Below are 21,835 nucleotides of genomic sequence, written 5' to 3' on the forward strand. Positions count from 1 at the left end.
GATCGCAGGCCTTTATTGGCAGTATAAATCTTGAATTTCCTAAATTCATTGTGTTCTTCGGGTATGTACACAATTCGATATAAATTAAACACTTGGAAAATGTGCTTTGCCTTGTCAATCGGTTTCTCTCCAAACCATGGAACCAGATCTAGTTTGAATAGTGAGTTGAGATTGAGATAATTTATAAATAATAATAAGATATTTCAGTTGAGTTGAGATGAGATGAGTTAGAAATAGTTTGAGTTAAAATATTTTATGAGATTCTGAAAAATGAGAGAAAAGAAATTAAATAAAAATATTATAAAATGAAAATATTGTTAGAATATTTTTTTTTAATATTTTTTTTGTTGTGAAATTTGAAAAAATTTAATTATTTTGGAAAAGTTGTAATAATTAGATAAAAAAATTGAAAATTAAAAATTAAAAAAGTATTTTTGTTTATGGTGTCTAGATATTGAAATGAAATGTGATAGAAATAAATGAGATAGGATGAGATGAATACGTCTTTCTATCCAAATCAGGCCGAAAGGTAGACTTGTATACAACTTGCGAGTGTTGTTTATTTTAAAATATGATGCCTTTAAAATAAGGTAACATTTGGAACTCTAGGCAGATGAATCTTAGGCTTGTAAGTTTGGTTACCAAAATCATCTCAACTCATCTTAACTCATCATTACAACTTTTTCAAATTCCAATACAAAATATAATAAACAATTCAACTTTTTCAAATCTCAAAATAATAATAATATTAAAAAATAATATTCTAATAATATTTTATTATCTCAATTCAACTCAACTCAACTCAACTCACTTCAACATCCAAACATAACCTAATGAATTTAGTCGAACCAATTCGAATAAGAGTACTCAAACTCAATTAACATATTTACTCGTTTAAACTTGTCTCGAACTAAAAAATAAACTTAAATATTTTTGTTCAAACTCTGCTTGCTAACCATTAATATTGTTCGTACTCGACTCGACTAAAAATAAACGAATGAGTCGAACTCAAGTAGCTCGAACTCAATTTTTTTTTTTTTTTTTAAAATCTTGTTCTTATATTTTGATTAATGTAAAAAATTTTAAATATCACAAAAGTTCCTAACCATTTAACTCTTCAACTAAATAGTTTTTATTGAAAAAAGCTGTTATGATATAACTTTTTATAAACTAAATTCACTTAATAGTTGCAAATCTAAAAAGTAATACATCAAATAAATGCAATAAATTAATTATTTAATATATATATAGCATAATAAGTTAAAAATAGTCGTATAATATATTATTATCAAATATAAATTATGAATTTATTATAGCATATATTGCTAGATAATATATTTATAAGTGTATTACAAACATATCATCTAAGTCAATAGTTATAATTTTTCAATATAATAATATGCAACTATACTATAATAGTTATATATTACAATGTGTTATCATTTATCTAATATAATGAAAACCATATTGTGTACAAGGTTAATGATATGATTCCTTAATTAAAAATAAATAAATACTATCAACTTACTTTATGATATATATTATTTATACAAATTATACTGAATCAATTAAATAAAGCTAATTTGGTAAATGTTTAGAGTAAATGTGCACTCTCAACATTTATAATTATATCAAAAGTAAATTTTTATATAACATTAATGCATAACTAATTACATTAAATATCTTCTATAAAAAAAATTAAACAAAGTATCCCATACACATTTTGGGAACATAATAAATACATTAAATAAGATAAACTATAAATAAACTAATAATATATAATTAAGTATATAAATTATAAAATACAGCTAGCTTGTAATAAATATAATAGACATATATAACACATTACGAGCTTCAAAACGAGTTCAAACGAGCCAAATCGAGCATTATAAGAGTAATATTCACAAGCCTAAACCGAGTTTAACCGAATTTGTCCGAATTTTACTAGTTTAACATTCTAACCAATATCCAAATTCAAACCTGAGTATGTACAAGCTGAATTCGAACTTTTAATAAGCTGCTATGTTCATTTGCCAAGAGACTGCTTACAAAGCTGAGAGAATGGATGAAGCCTCAAGAGACTGGATCGGAATCTTGGCCAAGAACCCGAATTTCACCTTGCAAACACAAACTGCTTACAAAGCAAGGTAGCTGAGAGAATGGATGAAGCCTCAAAAGACTGGATTGTTCATAAACTTATCATATACTTTTAGATCCACACGAATTTAAGAACTTAACTTGCCAAGGCCGCTTCACTATAGCTTGCAAGAAGTATATAGCACAGGCATGAAGCAAAGTTTCAAATAAACAGCTCGTGTTACCAATCTGAACGATCTAGGAAGCAGGATGTGCCATCATGCTTTCCAGGGTGTCCATTTACATGAAAAATTACTGGTTTGAACTTGCTCGGTTTTGGATCTTTCCTGTCTATATGAGGACTTTTGGTATTCATAAAAAGACAGAAACTCATAGTTCTCCTGCACCATGAAGTCCGTCATACCCAGGATGTGAAGGACAAATAACTCATTAAAAAGTGCAGAATATTATGAAATTAGATCCACGTGGACACAGTAGTGCATACAGCACCGCTCATGAAGTACTAAAACAATGAGCATTGATCTGGAATAGCAAGTCACCAGCTTATATGGAAGCGAGTACGAGACGAAGAACCGAATTTGTTCAGCAAATCAAAACAAGCAGCAGCAAAAATATTGGCTCAATAGTCTCATTAATGTTAAATTGGCTCAAGCATCAAATAATCCTAAGGAACATGATAAAACTCTAATGAAAATGCAAACTGAGTTACACACTAAAGTTTGGTATTAACCAGTACAAAAAAAAACATTGAAGTTTGGCATGAAGAATATTACAACATCACAATTAACCTAATGGAATTTCATTGGTAAGTGCATTATAGTCTCCACAACACCGATCAATCAACTGGCTTAGTACCCATAGTTTGTGCCATAGACCGAACCATAATTTCCAGTATGGCCTGAATGTCCAGAATTGGGAGGTGGAGATGCATATACAGAACCATGAGGTGGATAAGAATTATAACCTGGGTCTGTAGTCCCACCTGTTTGAGCCTGTGTTGGTGCTCCAGCATCAGCCATGAAATTCTGAAACAAAAATTTAAAAGAACACAATTCAATAATGTGGAACAAATTCCGCCAGAATTAGCAAAATACTATAAGTAGGGGTGTAAAAGAGAAAAGCCTCTCACAAGAGGCTCAATTCAAAATTGTGGCTGAACTCGGACACAAACCTGAGCTAAATTACACCTAAGTTAATGAAATGAGATGCCTAAGTTCAGCCCCAATACTCATTACCCAGGCATTGAACTCGGCTCATTTATTTTTTTATTGGCACCGGGTGTCCGAGAACAGCATCCTGACTAATCCCGAAAGTGCACAGGCTCGGCAAGGAGTTTCCCACAAGTGCACCTCAGGTAATTTAAGGGGAAGATCCCCTAGTCCAACGGCCCCTAAAGATTGTTTGCACCCAAGGGGATTTGAACCTTATAGACCTAAGGGGAGCATAACTTCAAGCCCAAGACCTTTACCACTTGAGCCAACCCTTAAGTGTTTAACATGCATGAAATTACCATCATTTTCTCATTTTGCACATGGAACTACCAAAACCATCCATTTGCAACTTCTACTACCACTTTTTGGCAATATACACCCTCAGTTTAAACCTAACTGTTAATATCAATCAAAGTACTCACCCGCCCCTTCAAAAGAAAAACAAAAAAGATGCATGCACTCCCGCATACCTATGCTTAAAAGACTAAAACGTTACATCACACACAAAAAGGATACATGCAAATGGAATTGTCATTATAACAACCATCTTCTTCCTTACTGTATCTAATTCTCAGGTTATTGTGGTATTAGAACTACAAGTAAAGAAAGGAGAACCATGATCTTCATGATCATCTTCTTCCTATCTTCACAGGCTGGTCCCACACCATATATAATGCCATAATCTGATCTTTAGACCCATCCCCCCACCCTCTCTTGATGTTTTCCATACCCCCATAACAAAAAGGCATGCTAACCTCATTTGAATATGAACGTTTTCATTGAGCTAAGCCCAAGAAGACGAGCCTGCCCAGAATTTGGGACAATTACTGTTTTAACCCCAAATAATAAGGGAAACTTTAACATTTCCATTCCAATAGACTGTGATAATAGGCACGAGAATAGATCAAAGCAGAGAAAAGAATATTGCCTGTATTAGCTGCTGAGCTGCTAGAACTTGGGGAGTAGTTCCACTGATTTCAACGGTCATTTCTCCAGGAACACCCCTAGTTTCTTGTATGGTGACGGTTGCCCCACTAGCTCTACGAATATAGCTTATATTTGCACCAGCTGCCCCAATAACAGCATCAGCATATAACAGTGGGATCTGCATTTGCTGTGTGACCTGCAAAACAAGAAGAGCATCAATCCCAAATGACCTGTCCACCGACAAAGTGCATTGGTGACAACAAATTAAGCAGTGATGTTTAAAACACAACACAGCACTTTGACCTATTTTATTATTATTATTATTATTATTATTATTATTATTATTAAAATTATTATTATTATTGCAACCATCTGGTTAGCATGCCACATCACTGTAACCATGGACAGTTTAGTTCCTCTAACTATAGAAGATCAAAACAGTGTCAGGAGGTATCTTTTCAGTTGACCAATAACCAAAGGTCCAAAAGAAAATAAGAGGATAGGAGACACATAGCAACCTGGGTAACCAATGATGAAGCTTGGGCACTTGATGATGCAGGTAGACCCATTGGAGCTTCTCTTCCATAGGCCGATATCCCATGATGAGGCTGTTTTTCCATGGGAGGATGCATGTCAGAAGGCAGATAGTAATTGTCAAGTTGCCGTGGAGGTGGCATGTACTGAGAATTAGGTCCATAGCCAGGACCTCCACCACCACTTGGAGGACCACCTTGAGGTGGACCCCACGATTGGTGTTGCGGCATATGGTCCATCTGAGGATTCCCCATTTGCATCTGTCAAAAAAGCATACATCAACATTTTCATTTCTTGGCAAACTTAACTGGCTTCAATTTATTGCTTTAGTGATGAGAATCGTCTTCTTACATGCATTTCAAATATTGGAATTATGCTACGATCAACTAAAAATTTCCTGAGATGAGATGCAATTAGCTCCACCGCTTTGTGCACACCAGCTGGATCCCCTACAACTTCAACTACCCTATCATCTTGAAGAGCAAACACTGGTAGGTCTTCTGCAGAAATTATTTAACAAATGGACTATGAGACATAGATATGTATCAACATATTCTTAGAAGAAACAAAGAAATATAAATTTAAAAATGAACTCATCCATGCAAAATGATCAACTGAGGCGAGCAAAACAAAAACGCAAGACCAAAGGAAGCTAAGAACTACCACAACCAGTGACTTGTTGTGACTACTTTTCACAACAATGAGGCGATTTTAAAAAATAAAAATAGATAAAGAAGAAAAATATTAAGTCAATTTAATTGAAAGATTTGAATTTCAATAGGTAGTTGGTAATAGCTCTCAGAAGGAGATGTTAAGATGATTAGCAGAAGTGGCAATTAGAGGTCATCAGAAGTGGTAGGAGATCCATAGCAGCAGTTGACCGATCATAACAACCATGATAGAAATGAAAGGATAAGTGGCCGTATCAATACTATTTACAGTGAGGTGATATGATAGCAGCACAGCCTTAATGTAGCAACAACAACAGACAAGACAGTTTGTAAAGCTGTTCTTAGTTTCTTCCTTCCCACTTTGCAGATTTCTCTTGGGAATATTAAAAAAAATTTATTGAGCCATACATCACTTCTAATAAACAAACATTTGAGTCTTCCATTTGGATAAAATTCAATTTCAATGAGCATTAAATGCAAAAAATAGGTATGGTGTCCACAAAAAATAACAAGAACCTTCCCCACAATCTGTCAGCAAAAGATGAAAGGAGTAAAATCAGTGCCCCAAAAGTTAGATGGCGCAAGAATGACCATAATTCTAAGGAAATTTATTTGTGCAGGCCTAGGGCGTGCAAACACTTTGAAAAAAGTGGGACCCAACTGAAAAAATCCACTTTTTTATAGTAAATCCATTTTTTTCAAAGAGACTGCATGAGGCTTGCACACCCTAGGTTGCACCATTGCGCATATTAATAAAATTTTATTAAAACAAAGATTGTGTCTGTTATTTTATTTTTGATAGGTAATTGTCTGTTATACAGTTGTATTAAACAGGAAAGCAAAATTTATATTGCAAATTTACGACTTTCTACTTCAGTGCACCACAAAAAATGCCACCAATCTGTGATATGTTCAGTATTAACATAAATATGCTCATGTGATCAACCATTATGATGTTGGTTTGCAGCAATGGCAAATAAATAGAGAGGTGAGGTTACTTGAGATGAGTGCCAATTTGGTATTCACAGAATAACTCAAAATGAACAAAAAATGTAGAGAATTAAATCTCATAAATAAAAAACCTGCTCCAAGAACTCTAACAATACAATTAGAGGCTTCTTGAATGGATTTAACTGTTCCTCCCTGTTTTCCAATCAAGCTTCCAGCTTGAGAGGCAGCCACGAGAAGCCTTGTTGAAACCTTGCCCCCGGTGCCAGGAGGAGCATGAGAAGAATCACCCTCCAAACCATCAACAATACGTTTATGAACTCTCAGAAGGCCATCCATAGCTGGAGGAAGAGAAGAGTCAGGCTCCTCCTTGGCAGATACCATGACCTATTCAAAACAACAAATAGCAACACCGGCAACATGCATTAAGCGTAAGCACTAAGATCTACATACAAAACACAATTACAAAAACAAACTATCCTTAGGTATTTCCGGGAAAAAAAACTTATCTCAATAACATAAGAACAGGAAAGAATAAGAAGAAAGAAACATTGAAGTGCAGTGAAGCATGGGACTGCTAGTGCTCAAATGAAGTAAGTGGACCACATGGGGTGGGTTTGTGGAAGCACATAGGAAGAGGATGGGAAGCCTACTCCAAAAACAGTCCTATTGAGTTGGGTGATGGCTCTCAAATCAAGTTTTGGCATGACATATGGTGTGGTAACCGAAGCCTCAAAGATATTGCACAGGCGAAAGAAGATTCAATAGCTTAGCTCTTGGAATTCCCTAGAGCCTCTCCTCAATGGAATGTTAACTTCATCAGAGTAGCACAGGACTAGGACTAGGACTTGGATGTCCAGTTTTTACTCTGTTGTACTCCACAAGATGACAGTTGGAACTATTGACAAGATCACATGGAGCCTCTCCAAGAAAGATAGATTCACTGTCTGTCCAACCTAAGAAATCGATAGATCATGGCTTGGATTAGTGTTGCATGTGCAAGATGAATGGTCAACCAGTGGATTATCTTCTTCTAGTCTTCTACATTGTGAGGAGGCCAAGACTTTGTGGGAAGACTTTTTTGCAAGAGTTGAAATATCATGGGTCATGCCTAGAAGACTGGTGGATTTTCTTGCAAGTTGCAAAGGCCTTCATGGCAACCCACAAGTGGCGATAATTTGGAAGATGGCTTATGTAGGCGTTCGTGTATTTGGAGGGATATGATAGAAGATTTGAAGATCACGAGCGCACAATAGATGAATTGAAAGCGTTCCGTTTTAAAACTTGATCTTGTGGGTGGTGGCAATAGATTTTAAATGGCTTAGCGCCCATTATTTTCTTATTTTAGTTGTAAATCCTAGTTAGGTATTTCTCTTGTATGTGTCATGTGTACATGGGCTATGCCTATTTTCTTTAAGAATAAAAATTATTGATTACCTATTAAAAAGAGAAAAAAAACATCGAATAGACATGAAGAAGGCTTATGATCACATCAAATGGAATTTGTTGTTTAACTTGCTTGCTAAAATTGGCTTTAAGAAGAGATGGAGTTTTTGGTTAGCATGTTGTCTCTCTACAAATTTCTTTTCTATCTTAATGAGTGGCTCTCCAATTGGTTTCTTCAACAAATTTCTTTTCTCATGGTGTGTGATAGGATCCACTATCTACATTACTTTTTTTTCATTGTCATGGAAGCTCTCAGTAAAATATTTTAGGTTTTGTGGATAGTGGCTTTCTTTCTTATTTATCAGTGGGGAATAGCAACTATGGTACACTTGATATTTCGCATCTCTTATTTGCAAATTATACCTTCAATTTTTCTAGGGCAAACCAATGTCACATTCAAGCTACTGGAGCACTTCCATTATGCTTTGAAGTTGTCTTTAATTTGAGAGTGAATCTAGCTAAGTCATTGGTTTGAAATCAGATCCAAAAATTTATCTCGGGGGGGGGGGCGGGCTGAAGATATTAAAGATTTATCACTAAGGCCCGGTTTGGATACAAGAAGTGTTTAATCTCATCTTATCTCATTTCATCATTACAACCTTCCCAAATTCCCACACAAAATATAATAAACAATTTAACTTTTTCAAATCCCAAAACAATAATAATTAAAAAATAATATTCTTTTTTTTATAAGTAAAATATAAACATTTTTATTCAACTTTCAATTTTCATCTCAACTCACTATCCAAACGGCACCTAAAAGTCTAAAATATAATAAATATTTTTATATATCTTCATAATGAATATATAATACAAAAATAATCATATAAATATATCTATCCATTTGAGATATCGTACTTAAATATAGATAATACTTTACCTTCTTTAGAAAAAAAACTGAATACATTTATTGTTAACTAGAAGGGAAATTTTAGAAGAAACTTTAAAAGAAATGTCATGCAAAAAAAAAAGATATAGAGAAAACAAAAAAGAAAAAGTTTGGCTGAGACCCAAAGAAGAATAGAAAGAATAGACATGGAGTTCTTTTAAGATATCACTTTTGAATTTGAATACATGAGACTTGGGGCTATATTGAGAATTCTAATAAAAACCAAATTCTATATATGTTTTTCAAGTTTTTCTAGAAAATAGTAAAATTGCTATAATTTTTTGGATAGAGTTCTTTTAAAAAGGTTAAAGGGGAATTATAAACTTTTAAAAGATACCAAAAAAAATACTTGTTTTTTCAAGACAATGGCTATTTTAGATGGTGTGATCGAAAATATCAAGCATAGATTGGATAGTTGGAAGAGGCTTTACTTGTCCAAAGGTGGAAGTATTACCTAGATCAAAAGCATCCTCTCCAACTGGCCCACATATTTCTTGTCCTCATTTCCACTTCCCAATAAGGTGCTAACCATATAGAGTAGCTACAACGTGAATTTTTATGTAGTAGGATGGGTGATAAGTTTGAATTTCATCTGAGAAATTGAGCGAAGTAATGCAATCCAATCTCCAAGGAAGGGTTGGGAGCCCATAAAAAGGTGTTCAATCGAGCTCCATGGAGTGGTGTTGTGGAAGCATATAAGAGGAGGCTTGTGGGATTTTCTTGAGACACACAGCATAAGGTGGGTGATGGTTCCCGTATTAAAGTTTTCCGTGATCTATCCGTGTGGAGATGGGGTCCTTGAACTAACTGTTTCAGTAGTATATGAGCTTGTGCGAGCAAAGGAAGCTTCAACAGCTGATCTTTTGGGACTCTCCAGTGATTCTGCACGATGAATGCCTTTTTTTCAAAGTAGCTCAAGATTGAGACGTAGTTTTTCAACTTACAGTACTCTTGAAGCATGATAGTTCGAGACGGACATTTTCTAGGACTATCTAGAAGACTAAGGTACCTTAGAAAGCGGCCTTTTTGTTTGGAATACTTCCCTAGGGAAGATTATTACTACAAACAACCTAAAGAAACACTTGACCATTGTAGTGGACTAGTGTTGTATGTGCAAGAAGAATAGAGAAGCTATAGATCACTTGCTATTACATCAGCAAGGTAGCAAGACCATATGGAATGATTTCTTTATTAGAGTGGGGCTAGCATGGTTCATGCCCAAAAGATTGGTGGACTTTCAAATTGGACTGGCTTACATGACAATCCATAAGTTGCAGCCATATGGAATATGGTTTCTATATACCTATTGTGATGCATTTAGAGGGGCGAATGATTTTTGTTTTTTATAGGTAATTAAGAAGTTTTGTTCATAGAAATAGGCAAAGCCCAAGTACACATGGAGTATACATGAGAAGCACCTAGTTAGAGTTTACAATCGAAAGGAGAAAATATGGACATTTAGCCCATTACAAACAATGGCCCCCGCCCATGAGAACAATGATTTAAAAAAGAGGGGCGAATGATAGAAGCTCTAAAGATTGCAAGAGGACAATGGACAAGCTTAAAGATTTCATTCTCAACACTGTTCTTTTGGGCAGTTGAGATAGATTTTAATGGACTGTCCACAGTTCTTATATCATTTTGTAAATCCTAGTTAGGTGTTTCTCTTGTATAAGTCATAGGTACTTGAGCTATGCCTATTGATTTTTTTTTTATTAATATAATTTTTTTACAACTTATCCAAAAAAGAAATTCAAAACCAAACACTCAAGAGAGTCAGATATTTAAATTGAAGCGACATTCAAAACTGGAAGAAAACTTTCAAACGGTTGAATATCTATTTGTAAAAGATAGTTCTTTGATATAAAAATGAGTTAGGTAAATATAGGTTTAGATGGTAGCACAGGATACACACACAATAAGATCAAAGGAAAGGCACTTACAAGCCAGTTGCAATTCTCATCTCTTGCAAGAAACATAATTTAAACAAGAAGGCAGTTATCTCCCCACAGCCATGAGTGGCCAACATAGCTGCCAAGCCTCATCATGCTGTGATTGTTGTCATTTCATTAAAAAGCACCCAAATTTACATTGGTCCAAGAAAAACTAGTTTGACTAAAACATGGGTTTTTTGTAAATTTGTTTTGAGAGAGAGAGCCTAGAAGGAAAAGAACTACCAAGGAAGAACATTTCGATGCAGATGAGTAAGGTACATGGGGGTTTATTTCAAATTTTTTGTGATAGGAAATAGGGGTTTCTATCATATATAACCAATAGAGCAAATTTGTGACCTCCAAGAATTTTAAAAATAAATGGCAAACACAAATGGGAAAAACTATTAATTTACATCAACCGACAACCAAGATCTTTTTTAACGAATTTCCTGTTGGTGGCATAAGTTAAGTAGAAATTCCACCATGCCAAAGAATACTTCAGCTCAACAATAGTAAAGCCTTAGACCATACCGACTTATAAGCTAAGAATTCAGAATCGCTGTATTACGAAGTAACAATTTGGTTGCAGCATTATACACAAGTACTAGTATTTTCTTTTTCTTTTTTCTTTCAAGAGCATAGTAGCGGATTGTGATGCTTTATACAATAAATTCTGGTTCATAATAGTGTTTTGTAACAAACTACAACACTAGAAATAAATAAATTTAGAATTTTACATGGGCAAGTTAACATAGTGTTTTTGATCGGTAAGATGAACACAAGTTATAGTTGATATAGTTTCTGTTGGTCCTAATTTAGTACAAGCATAATTTATTAGCAATATAGAATTTCTGGCAATCTCTGTATCATGTTATTGTGGATTACGAGTTTCTTTTATGATGTTTACAATCTGTCGTAAGACATCAATCATCCAGGTTTTGAAGTTACCAGATAGAACGCAGAGCTTCTTGGTAAAAGATGCATATGGTTTTTCCAGATCAACTTTTCAGCACTTTGTAATACACAATGCTGATCCCTACAATCTGGGTCTTTGGTTCTTCAAGTTTGAGATCTTATTGATGATTGAGTCGTTGCCTTAAAAATTTGCAAATGAAACCTGCAAAGATTCATTTTTGTTATTACAATAGATGTAATTATATTCATATTTTATGGATTGTGTGCCTTGATCTTCCTTTGTATCTTCTTTTACTTAAATCATTTTTAAAGATCGGTTCTATTAAAACGCACAACCCACTCCCATCCTTTCTTATGTCTCTTAGGTTTTTTTCATAGTTTAGATGAGTTTGGATAGTTACCTACCCTTCGAAATAGCAGTCAAGAAGCGTGTACATTTATACAATGAATAAATTATATTAATTTTCAAGAGTTTTCCACTAAGTTTTCATAGTACTCAACTAGTGTATATGGAGAATGATTGAGTTCCTATAATATCATAAGTCCATCCTAATTTTCGTTATAACATCAAGACTAGGTGTATAATGCCATTATTCACTTAGACCTAAAATCCTACACCAACTCATAATAGCATTACTTTTTCCCAGACGTCCTAGTGATGGACTTATATACCTAATATGGATTGGAACAGGATTAGAAATGATAGGAAAACTCTACTAAATCTGACAAGAAAGTTCTAGGAAAAGATAGAAAGCCCCACCTCTCGTCTATGTTAATTCTAGCAAATCCTACATATCATATTACTACTATATGGCTGACATCATTGGTTTCACACACATTGAGGTCAAACCACAACATCAAGAACAAAAACTTTTCAACAATTATTTTGTTTTATATAAGTAAAACTTTTCAACAATTACAAAAAGTTATAAGCAACCAAACTTAACTTCTGAGGAGCAATTGAGACAATTTGCACACAGCACTACCATACATACCTAACCTTATACATTACTATTTTTCAATACAAATAAATAGTTAAATATGTTCCATGTAGAAACTTAAAGTTACAAAAATGAAGTTCCATGTAGAAACTTGCAGTTACCAAAGATGAAAAGAACAGATATTAATATTTGGCATGTTAGGGAACAAATTGATTTGCCCAAAATGAGTATATACATAGGAGATAAAACCACCAAACAACATACATTACCCAGCACTTGCATACCAGTCTATTCATGAATATCCCATTACGAAATAGACTGAAATACATGAAATTAGAAACAAACTCACAGCTCTTTCTGCTGTCCCGGGAGGACCATCAAGAATTTTGATGCGAGCTCTTGTCTCCTCAACTATTTTTTTTATGAACTCTCCTCTGCGACCAATTATACTACCAACCTTTTGTGCGGGAACCAACATCCGGAAAACATTCTCTCCAGGCCACCCAGGCCACTTTTTTTCATCACTTCCAACTACAGAATCCTCATCAAGCTCTTTCTTTTGTTCAGGCTCCGAGTTTTCAGGAACCTGAACGACTACTTGATCAAATACTTGATCAGATACTTGATCGGGAACTTGATCGGCTTCTGGTTCACCAGAACTTTGATCAACCTCAACTTCAGCCATTAGTGTGGTGCTGGGGACGGTAAAATAAGACAGTTGACCACTTATATCATCAAGAGAAAAGAAACAGAGAGGGCTTTGGTTGAGAAATTAAACAGAGAGGGTTACCGGCTGATGGAGAGAGAAACAGAGAGAGAGAGAGCGAGAGAGAGAGATGAGAGAGACGAAGAAGTGGGAGAAAGAGAGAAGGTGTTGAGAAAAAAAAAAAGTGAGCGTCGGCGCAGGAAGGGAAGAAGAGGACGGTGAGAGAGGGAAAGAGAGGAAAAAAATTAGGGTTACGTGAGTGGGCCTTTTTCTAAACGGCGCCGTATGGGGAATTGGTACGGGGGGTGGCTGGGTTTATATGAATTGTTTGGGCTCTACAGACCCAGCCCATTTTAGATTTTTATCAGAGATGGCGTTCAGAATTTTTTTTTTTTTTTTTTAATTCTTAAGGAAATAAAAAATTTAAAGAGATGAACTTTAATATTGCACAGTATTTTATTCTCTCTATTTTAACCTTTGTGTATCTTTAGGTCTATTTCTATATTTTTGTATAAATCTGTAATTCTTTGTACATTTTTTTTTCTATTTTGGCATTTGTTAATGATTTCTTCTTAACAAATGCATCATTTACCTATGAATTATATAATTTAAAAAAAAAAATGCATCATTTATGATTTACCTAGGAATTATATAATTTCTTAATAATTTAAATAGATTTGCATATTTGTTAAATCTCTTATTGTTCTTAATATAGTATTATTTAAAAAATGTAAATATACAATTTAATGTGGCCTTTTTTAGAATAGGTTTGGATTAGAAACACTCTCAAACCATCTAATCTCATCTCATCATTATAACTTTTAAAAATTCTCACATAAAAGAAAATAAACAATTCAACTTCTTCAAATTTCAAAACAATAATCATATTAAAAAATAATATTCTAATAATATTTTATTCAACTTTTAATTTTCATCTCAACTCCATATTCAAACCTTATCTTAGGGCCCGTTTGTTTTCGGAGATAAACCCAAAACTTTCAAAACCTTAAAACCAGTTTTCGTACGGTTAGATAGTTTCCCGAAAACAAACACAATTTTATCCCAATATTTTCATCTCAGTAGTTCTATCCCTTCACTCAACATTGTTGACTGCTTTCTACAGTGCGAATCTCGCAGTCTGTCTCCTCTCTCCCGTAAGTCCCATTTCGAACTTGCAAGCCATGCGAATCTTCTTTCAGCCATCCCATCTCATAAGATTTCGATTCCATCTCTCTCGGGAAAATTGATTCTGGTGCATCCCTCGACTACACACATTAATCATCGCCATTCAGATTTCCTTCCAAACGACATCCCAAGAAAAACTCATCTCCAAGAAAAATCGAACTCTGTGTGGAACCTTTGTTGTTCTTGCCGTGCGAATCTCCCCCCTGTTCCCCTACCCATCACTGAACTGATTGCTATGAAGTCCTCTTCTCCCCTTTCATTTCTCCAAGCACCCTACATATAGGAAAATGCCAAAAGGTGCCAAAACCCCCCGCTCGTGCACCACGGTTAGGTGCTGCAACCTGGGTTTATCTCTCAAAAACAACTGCCATAAACGCTCCCTCACCATCCTCTCCAAGGGCATCACAGGTCCGATAATGAGGTCATACCAGGTAGTGTTTTAGGAACCCTCTAATATTTCTTTTTTTTTTATATGAATAATTTCTGCAAATATCTTGTTTATTGTTGGTGATTAATGCATTAGACTGATTTGTTTATGGTTGTGGATCGATTAGTGGTTGTTGACTGTTTTGGGTTTGAATGGACTCTCTTATGTTTTTGAATTTAAAATGGTAGAACATGAAACTGAGCAACTGATGGGCAGATAAAAACCCTATTACCAATCGGGTTGTCTTTAATATTTGCATTAAAAAACTTGGATGACCACTAAATACCAAAATAATTTAGCAAAGTTAAAGTTATTGGCAGATAAGAGGACCAGGAATTGGAAGAAAATATTATTGAGAAGGCTATAAGAAAAACTCAATTGAACATCTGAACAATTAACTGATATGTTCTACTTTGTCAATATTAAGTGACAAACACAATACTTGTATTTATATGAGGGAAAAGTTAGAGACATGCAGCTAAAAGACCAACCAAACCCTATAATTATAACAGGTCTCCATTACCAGCTCCTACTGAGATACATAAGGTTTTGTAGTTTAGTTTTGCTCCATCTAGTTTATCTTAGAAGATTTTTTGGTGGAAATGTGTTTTCTTAAGATATTCATATTAGATGCAAAAAGTGAAGGTAACTTGCATCAAGTACTTTCTAGATGAAATTCAGAGGTAGAGGAAAAATTTCTAGTGGAGAAAGTAATATGAGGAGCTGGAAACTTGAAAGAAACTATATATGAACCCAGCTTTTAATCTGAATAGTAGGCTGCCATTTAAAAGAAGTGAAAGACTGATTTGGACTTAAATGGGTGCATATATGAAAGGAATCAGTCCTTCTACATATCCATTTGGAAAAAAAAAATCACATCTAAGTGTGTATTATATTATTCACATGATCATTTTATTATGTAATAAACCTATGGAATTGCTGTTAAGAGTACAAAATTACAACGGAATTATATAATGTGAAAGGCTGATTTCTCAAATAAGCACATTCAATCTAGTCAAAAAAGAAAGTATAGAATGTAAAGTCTAAAATTTAGCACCCTCTTGTCCTTCACTGATAATACCCCTTCACTCAACTAGTCCTCTAGGTTTTGGAGCTCAATGAAGTTTCCAGTTCCTTTTCCAGCATCCACCTATAAGATCAGAGAGATATATATAGGAGTAGGAACTAAAGGAAAAACAAATTCCAAAGGTTATTGCTCTAGGAAAGTGTTTGGATACTATGAAAGTTAACATCACCAATTGAATGAGCTTCTTTTTTTCATTTCTTTTCTTGGGTTCTCTCTTTCTATGCAAATGATAAATTCAAAGGTTTCTAGCATAGCACTTGAACAATCCCATACCTTAGACTATTAGGCAATGAAATAAATAAATAGTAATACAAATAACTTACATATATCCCAAACGCAGCTTCACTAATTCGTCCTTCAGTGCATTCATGTCATCTTGTACTTGTTATATTTTGTGTAAAAGTTTGAAAATTTTGTAATAATTATATGAAATGAGATTAAATCAGTTGAGATGTTTTTTTTTTTTTTCAAATAACCCCTCGTGTTCCATTCAATTGGATCTGAGCTATCGAGCTCTTATATAAAGAAGTGTACAGGCAAAACCCAATCCATCCCAGACATCTCACAGCCCACCATATATATAAATATATATATATATATATATATATCTCACCAAGCGAAATGGTTGGTTGTTTTTTTTTTTAAACATTTATGATCTGTGGTATGAATTATGAAGCAGTGGACATCGATTGCTTAGTTAATTTTCAGACTAATTCAATCCTTCACTTCCTTGCAATTTCAGCCCCCCACATCACAGTTCTACAAAACAATTGCATGTCCTGCATATATGCACCTTGTACCATTCATGCTTGCTAATAATTACAAAGCCTCTGCCCAGAAAAATAATATTATACAACATCTTCATTGATTATGTGGGTAATTAATCTCACGCTGGCATGTGATCACGTGAATAATTTTACAACACATTTATTTGGATTTCATGTTGCCAACAAATTGTTTTTAACAATATTTTTAATTTGTTAGCGTTACTACCTACGCTCCTCTCGACTACCTCACCCTCGGCAGGTATGACCCACTTCTAAATTAAAAAATTTAGATTTCTTTTATCATTTATTTAGCCACATATGATATAAATATCTTTGGATTGAAATATCATATTATTAGCATTTTCACATGGACCCCGATACCGACATTTCACACGTTGATCCGATGATTTGGGCGAATAGAATGGAGGACGTCTTCATTAACATGATGTTAGTTGACGCCCTTAATGGTGCATTGAGGGCTAGGAAGATCACTTCTAGGGACCATGTTTCCTATGCTGCACGTTTTACGATTGTGGGCGTAAGGACATACGATGAGAGCCAAATCAAGGAAAAAATACATTAGCTTAAGATGATGCAACGACTTTTCATGGACCTCATGCACCAAACTTGTATGGGATGGGACCTCGATACCAAAACGGTTCTAGGGAGCGACGAACACTAGGCAAATGCCATTAGGGTAACGAATCTCTAACCACGCCATATTTTCATATTATACAATAATCCCTTTATTAATTATCACTTTTTCCCGCCTTAATCCCTCCTTAATATATTGAACTAAATTCCTTGTCCAGGCCAAGTCACAAGTGAAGAAGTTTCGTACCTCAGATTGCCCACGATATGCATACCTCTGTACCATTTTTGGTGCTGTTGTTGCCACGGGCACACTCCACCAAGCGTCCACCCAACCACCACCATCTTCGAACGAGGAGGAGCGTCTTGACGATGAGATGTAGCATCGGGGCTCGGCACTTGGCACCCAAGCAGGTTGGAATTTTGTCTTTGGTGGCCCGTCGCAGTTTCCCATGAACACGGGGATACCACCGACTTGCTCGTCCCGACGTCGTCAGAAGGAGGCAAAGCAACCAGCACGACGAGGACATATTGAACATGGTTGCAGCGATCACACGTTCCTATGAGGCACGCCGAAAGTGTTACGAGAGCAGGGGAAGCGTCAGGGGAAAAGTGTAGTAAAGGATCCACACATTGCATGGATAGTGATGACGGTTTCGATTCTTTTTCACACTATGTGGCCTTGTTACAGGCACTTCAGCCCCCACTGTCTAACGATATTTTCTCACGTGCGTTTGATCAGTTAATGAATCCCCTGGCACAACGAAGATTTTTGGTAATGGATGATGTCCATAGGTGAGCATGGGTTTTGCATAGTTGATTAGAGCACATTGGATATGCATAGTTGATTAGTGACTAGCTTGTGCATTAGAGCTTGATTAGTTGTTGATACTGAGTTGTAATTTTTCATTGGCGTTATGTAATTTGACCTTTTTATGTGTCCTTTGTTGTTGTTAACATTTGTTAGTTTCATAGACATCTTGGGAAGATCCACAACATTGTCAATGTATTTGTTAATGTTATTAGAGTTTATTTATATCACCTATTTCATGCCTCTTGAATTTATTTCAATCCAGTTGCGATGCTGCTAGTACCATCTTTTTAGTTGCTAGTATCTTATTTTTCTGGTGCTCTGCCAACGGATAGCTGTAAGTTGTGCTCTATCAACACTTCTCAAAGGCATAAAATTCCATCAAAGTTAGAGGTTGCTTTCAAAAAGGTTATTCTTCTTCTCAAAGGCATATTACCTTCTATACTTTGTAAATTGTGTTTTCATACTGGCTGTTGGAGATTGCTGATTATTTTGTGATGCTGATGCTACTACTTGTCCATAGTTTGATTTTAAATGCTGAAATTGAAAGTACAATGTCTTGAATTTCTATGCTAAGCTTATATGGGGTTATTGTTCTTTTGATTGTGTTGACAAGCAATTGACAAAACCTGACCTGGTATCTACTTAGTTAAGAAGTAAACCTTCATTGTTGGTGCGCCTGAATTATCACCATAGAGTGTTGGATAAGAATTTCACTTTTGAATCTCCACATAATTGTTTCTCAAACAATTCAACCTGAACCTGCTCCAAACTGCCATTTTAAATTTCCAAAACCAGTCTAAACAATAGCCTTGACTACTTAATGCTTCCAGATATAAGCAGGTATGCTGAATCCCTGTCAGTGCAGAACCTAACCCACACAAAATTGACTTTTAGAAAAAAAGCATGGCTTCTGTGATTGATGAAAAAACACAAGAAATAACTAACCTCACAACCTGAAGTCCAACACCAGCTGACAGTTCTCTAATATCTTCTATTTTATGACAACCTACTAAACTTAAGATAGCTCCTGCATTAAGCCACTTCAGCGGTCATTACGCAGAAAAACATAGGCACAAGAGAGCACCAAGTAATTGGCATTATTTATTGTACAAAAGAAAGTTATTCCTCCTATAAAGCTTCAAAAGCTGACCTGATCCTGAAATACCAATTTCAATAAACATACAACTTGTTTTCACTACTCATTACCAAAATGACTTCTCTGCATCTGGAACAAGGAAGATAAATAACATCATAATCAATTTTAAAACTAGCTGACATTATTTTTTGACATAAGGTGAACATGTGAATCAATTTTAAAACTTTGAGATACAGGGCAAAGTTTTTGCCAGATGCTTATGTTGGGTTAGCAGTTTAGGTTCAGTGGGGTCATTGTCTTAGCAAGTGGAATAAAATTAAAATTGGTCCAACTTATATAATACATTTGTTCAAATACTGTTTAATAACTATGTAAAATGGGCCTTTCTGAATGGCTTTAGAAAATCTCTAGCCTTTAAGGATTTGCATTGTCCAAATTTTTAAAGCCAAAGATTTGCATTGTCCTTGAGTTTTGACATCATTCTTAGATGAATTATCACCTACATGATTACTTTTCTATAATGTTTTCTATAAAGCCTATGTGAATTTGATTGTTCATTAGAAATGGTTGGTGGTTGCTATGTTTTGGGCCATTAGGTTGACTGTCTATAAACCTTTTAGGCCCATGACCTAACTCCAACTATGACCCATCTATTTTGGTTTGGAAAGATTTATTATCAATTGTAGCCATGAAGAAATACATATATATGATCTCTATTAATCATGTACTCATAGTATAAGCTATTCACTTAAAAACAATAGAACTTTCATGTTCTTCTCTTGATAAGTCAAACATACAGAACTTTAAAATAGAATCGCACTAGTAAAGAATGATTTTAATCACTAGTATAACTTTTCCACTGATTGGTTTGCTTGTAAAAAAAAAATGCTAAAAACTTGCATGACGCAAAGAGGGAAATACTATGATTAAATTCCTTGAGTGCCATGTGTTGGAATAAAACTTCTCTTATTAACTATCAAAAAATAAAAAAATAAAAAAATTGCTTGAGTGCCATGTGTTGTTCACTCATGTTAGATTCGACAGAAATAACTCAGTGGTCTAAAAACTCTCTCCCTTCTCTCTAAAAACTTCCTTCGCAGATCCGGCTTCAGGGGTGGGAGCTTTGGCTCCCTTCCCGTCCCTCCCTCCTTCTCCTCCTCCATCCCTTCTCTTCTATGTAGTTTTTGTTTTGTGTTTTTGTGTATTTTCAGGCGAAATAAGAGTGAATCGCCGATATGGGTCTTCTCGCCACCACAGGCCAGCACGCGCCCCGCCATGGTGATGCCCTGCCGCCGATCTTAAAGACCACCGAATGCGGCACCAAACGGAGCGGCGAGTAGCCCGCACGCGCGGCTCGAAGTTTCGGCGTCGTTTGGCGCTTGGCCTTCACGCACCACCCAGGAGCCCTTTGCCAACACCACACGCGGCATTTTTGGAGTCTGTGAGTTCGGGATCTCCAAGGTCAACTGGCGGTTCCCTTCCCAAAGTGGTGCGTGTACTTCACACGCCACAGCAGCCTCTGTGTTCTTTTTCTTTTGTTGCAGTGTTTTTCTTTGTAGTTTTCTTTGTGTAATGTAGTTTCTAGGTTAATAAAAATCTTAAAAAAATTAGTACCTTCGGACTTTGGTCTGAATGGAGTATTAGTCCCCACTCCGTGTTGACGAGGGGTTGTTGGGGTTTGGTATACCCTACCCTGCTTAGACGGGGTATGGGGCTTTGTAATCTCTGTCGTGGACATAGGTGGTATTTTCTCTAAAGATCTAGGTCTTTAGAGATTTACTGTCTGGACTAGACCATGTCAGTCACGAAAGTGTACTGGAAAGATATTAACGTTTGTAATTGATTTGTTTTTCAAATCAACTTTGTAAGTCCTCTCTTAATGAAGGTTAACACCAGTTTAGTCAAAAAAAAAATGTTAGATTCGACAATTCTATTACTTTCTTTAACGTTCGCTCTTGTGAGAGGGCATTACTATGATACATGAGAAACAACATTATTGGAATAAAGTATACATATAAGGATTTACTAGTCTTATTGGCTTCTCAACCCATGATATATGTCTCTGGCCCCTTCAATTAGCCATTTTTCATCTGTAGGGGGAAAAGAAAAAGGAATGCAAATGTGAGGTATAACTGCTGTACATTTGTCATGTGGATAATTGCCCAAACTCTTATACCATTAAAAGAAATTTTACAAATCAGAAGATCATATGTAATAATATAGTATAAGTAGAAACCTATTAAAAAGCTAAATGCTAAAATTATAAAGATCCAAACACTCCATATGTCCTACACCATAGGGTGCTCCATTCGATTTGACGGTAGATGTAGTTCATATATCTATCTCTTGGGTTGTATGTATGTGTATTATATCCCATAAGATGCTTTTAATTTATTTATCTGTTAATTTTTGTAATTGTTGCAAAAATCCAACTCCAAAGGATGGTTCGCCTGACCAAACCTGGCCCTTCCCTATTGAAAGGGGAGAGGTAACAATTCACTTTGATGGCCTAAATGATATAATCCATGAAGTTATACGTAACACCACCTATAGGAAGTAGTCTCTAAAGCATTGTTTGTGCAATTTTACACCTTTGGTACTACTTACATTGACTGACACAAACCTTGTGAAAGTGGTCCTCTACTTTGG

At 35.3% G+C, this 21,835-nt stretch overlaps 1 protein-coding gene across 1 annotated transcript; it reads right to left on the reverse strand.

Annotated features, from left to right (window-relative positions):
* Positions 1–2,695: 2,695 nt before the first annotated feature.
* LOC109021136 (flowering locus K homology domain-like) lies at positions 2,696–13,504 on the reverse strand. The gene is made up of 6 exons (XM_019003697.2): positions 12,863–13,504; positions 6,523–6,775; positions 5,121–5,269; positions 4,754–5,029; positions 4,237–4,431; positions 2,696–3,122 (listed from the first exon to the last, which is right to left on the reverse strand). Exons 1-6 carry the CDS (start codon positions 13,196–13,198, stop codon positions 2,946–2,948), a joined length of 1,386 nt encoding a protein of 461 aa, XP_018859242.1. The 5' UTR covers positions 13,199–13,504; the 3' UTR covers positions 2,696–2,945.
* Positions 13,505–21,835: the final 8,331 nt, after the last annotated feature.

This window comes from Juglans regia, chromosome 8 (genome assembly GCF_001411555.2).
Source record: "Juglans regia cultivar Chandler chromosome 8, Walnut 2.0, whole genome shotgun sequence".
In the NCBI taxonomy this organism is placed as follows: domain Eukaryota; kingdom Viridiplantae; phylum Streptophyta; class Magnoliopsida; order Fagales; family Juglandaceae; genus Juglans; species Juglans regia.

Bases quoted from the DNA above. Each gene is read 5' to 3' on its own strand.
- LOC109021136 (XM_019003697.2), bottom strand. From the start codon at position 13,198: ATGGCTGAAGTTGAGGTTGATCAAAGTTCTGGTGAACCAGAAGCCGAT. The intron at 5,030-5,120 runs GTAAGAAGACGA...CTTTTTTGACAG, and splicing joins TTCCAATATTTGAAATGCAT to ATGCAAATGGGGAATCCTCA. The intron at 3,123-4,236 runs GCAATATTCTTT...TTTTTGTTTCAG, and splicing joins CAGCTCAGCAGCTAATACAG to AATTTCATGGCTGATGCTGG.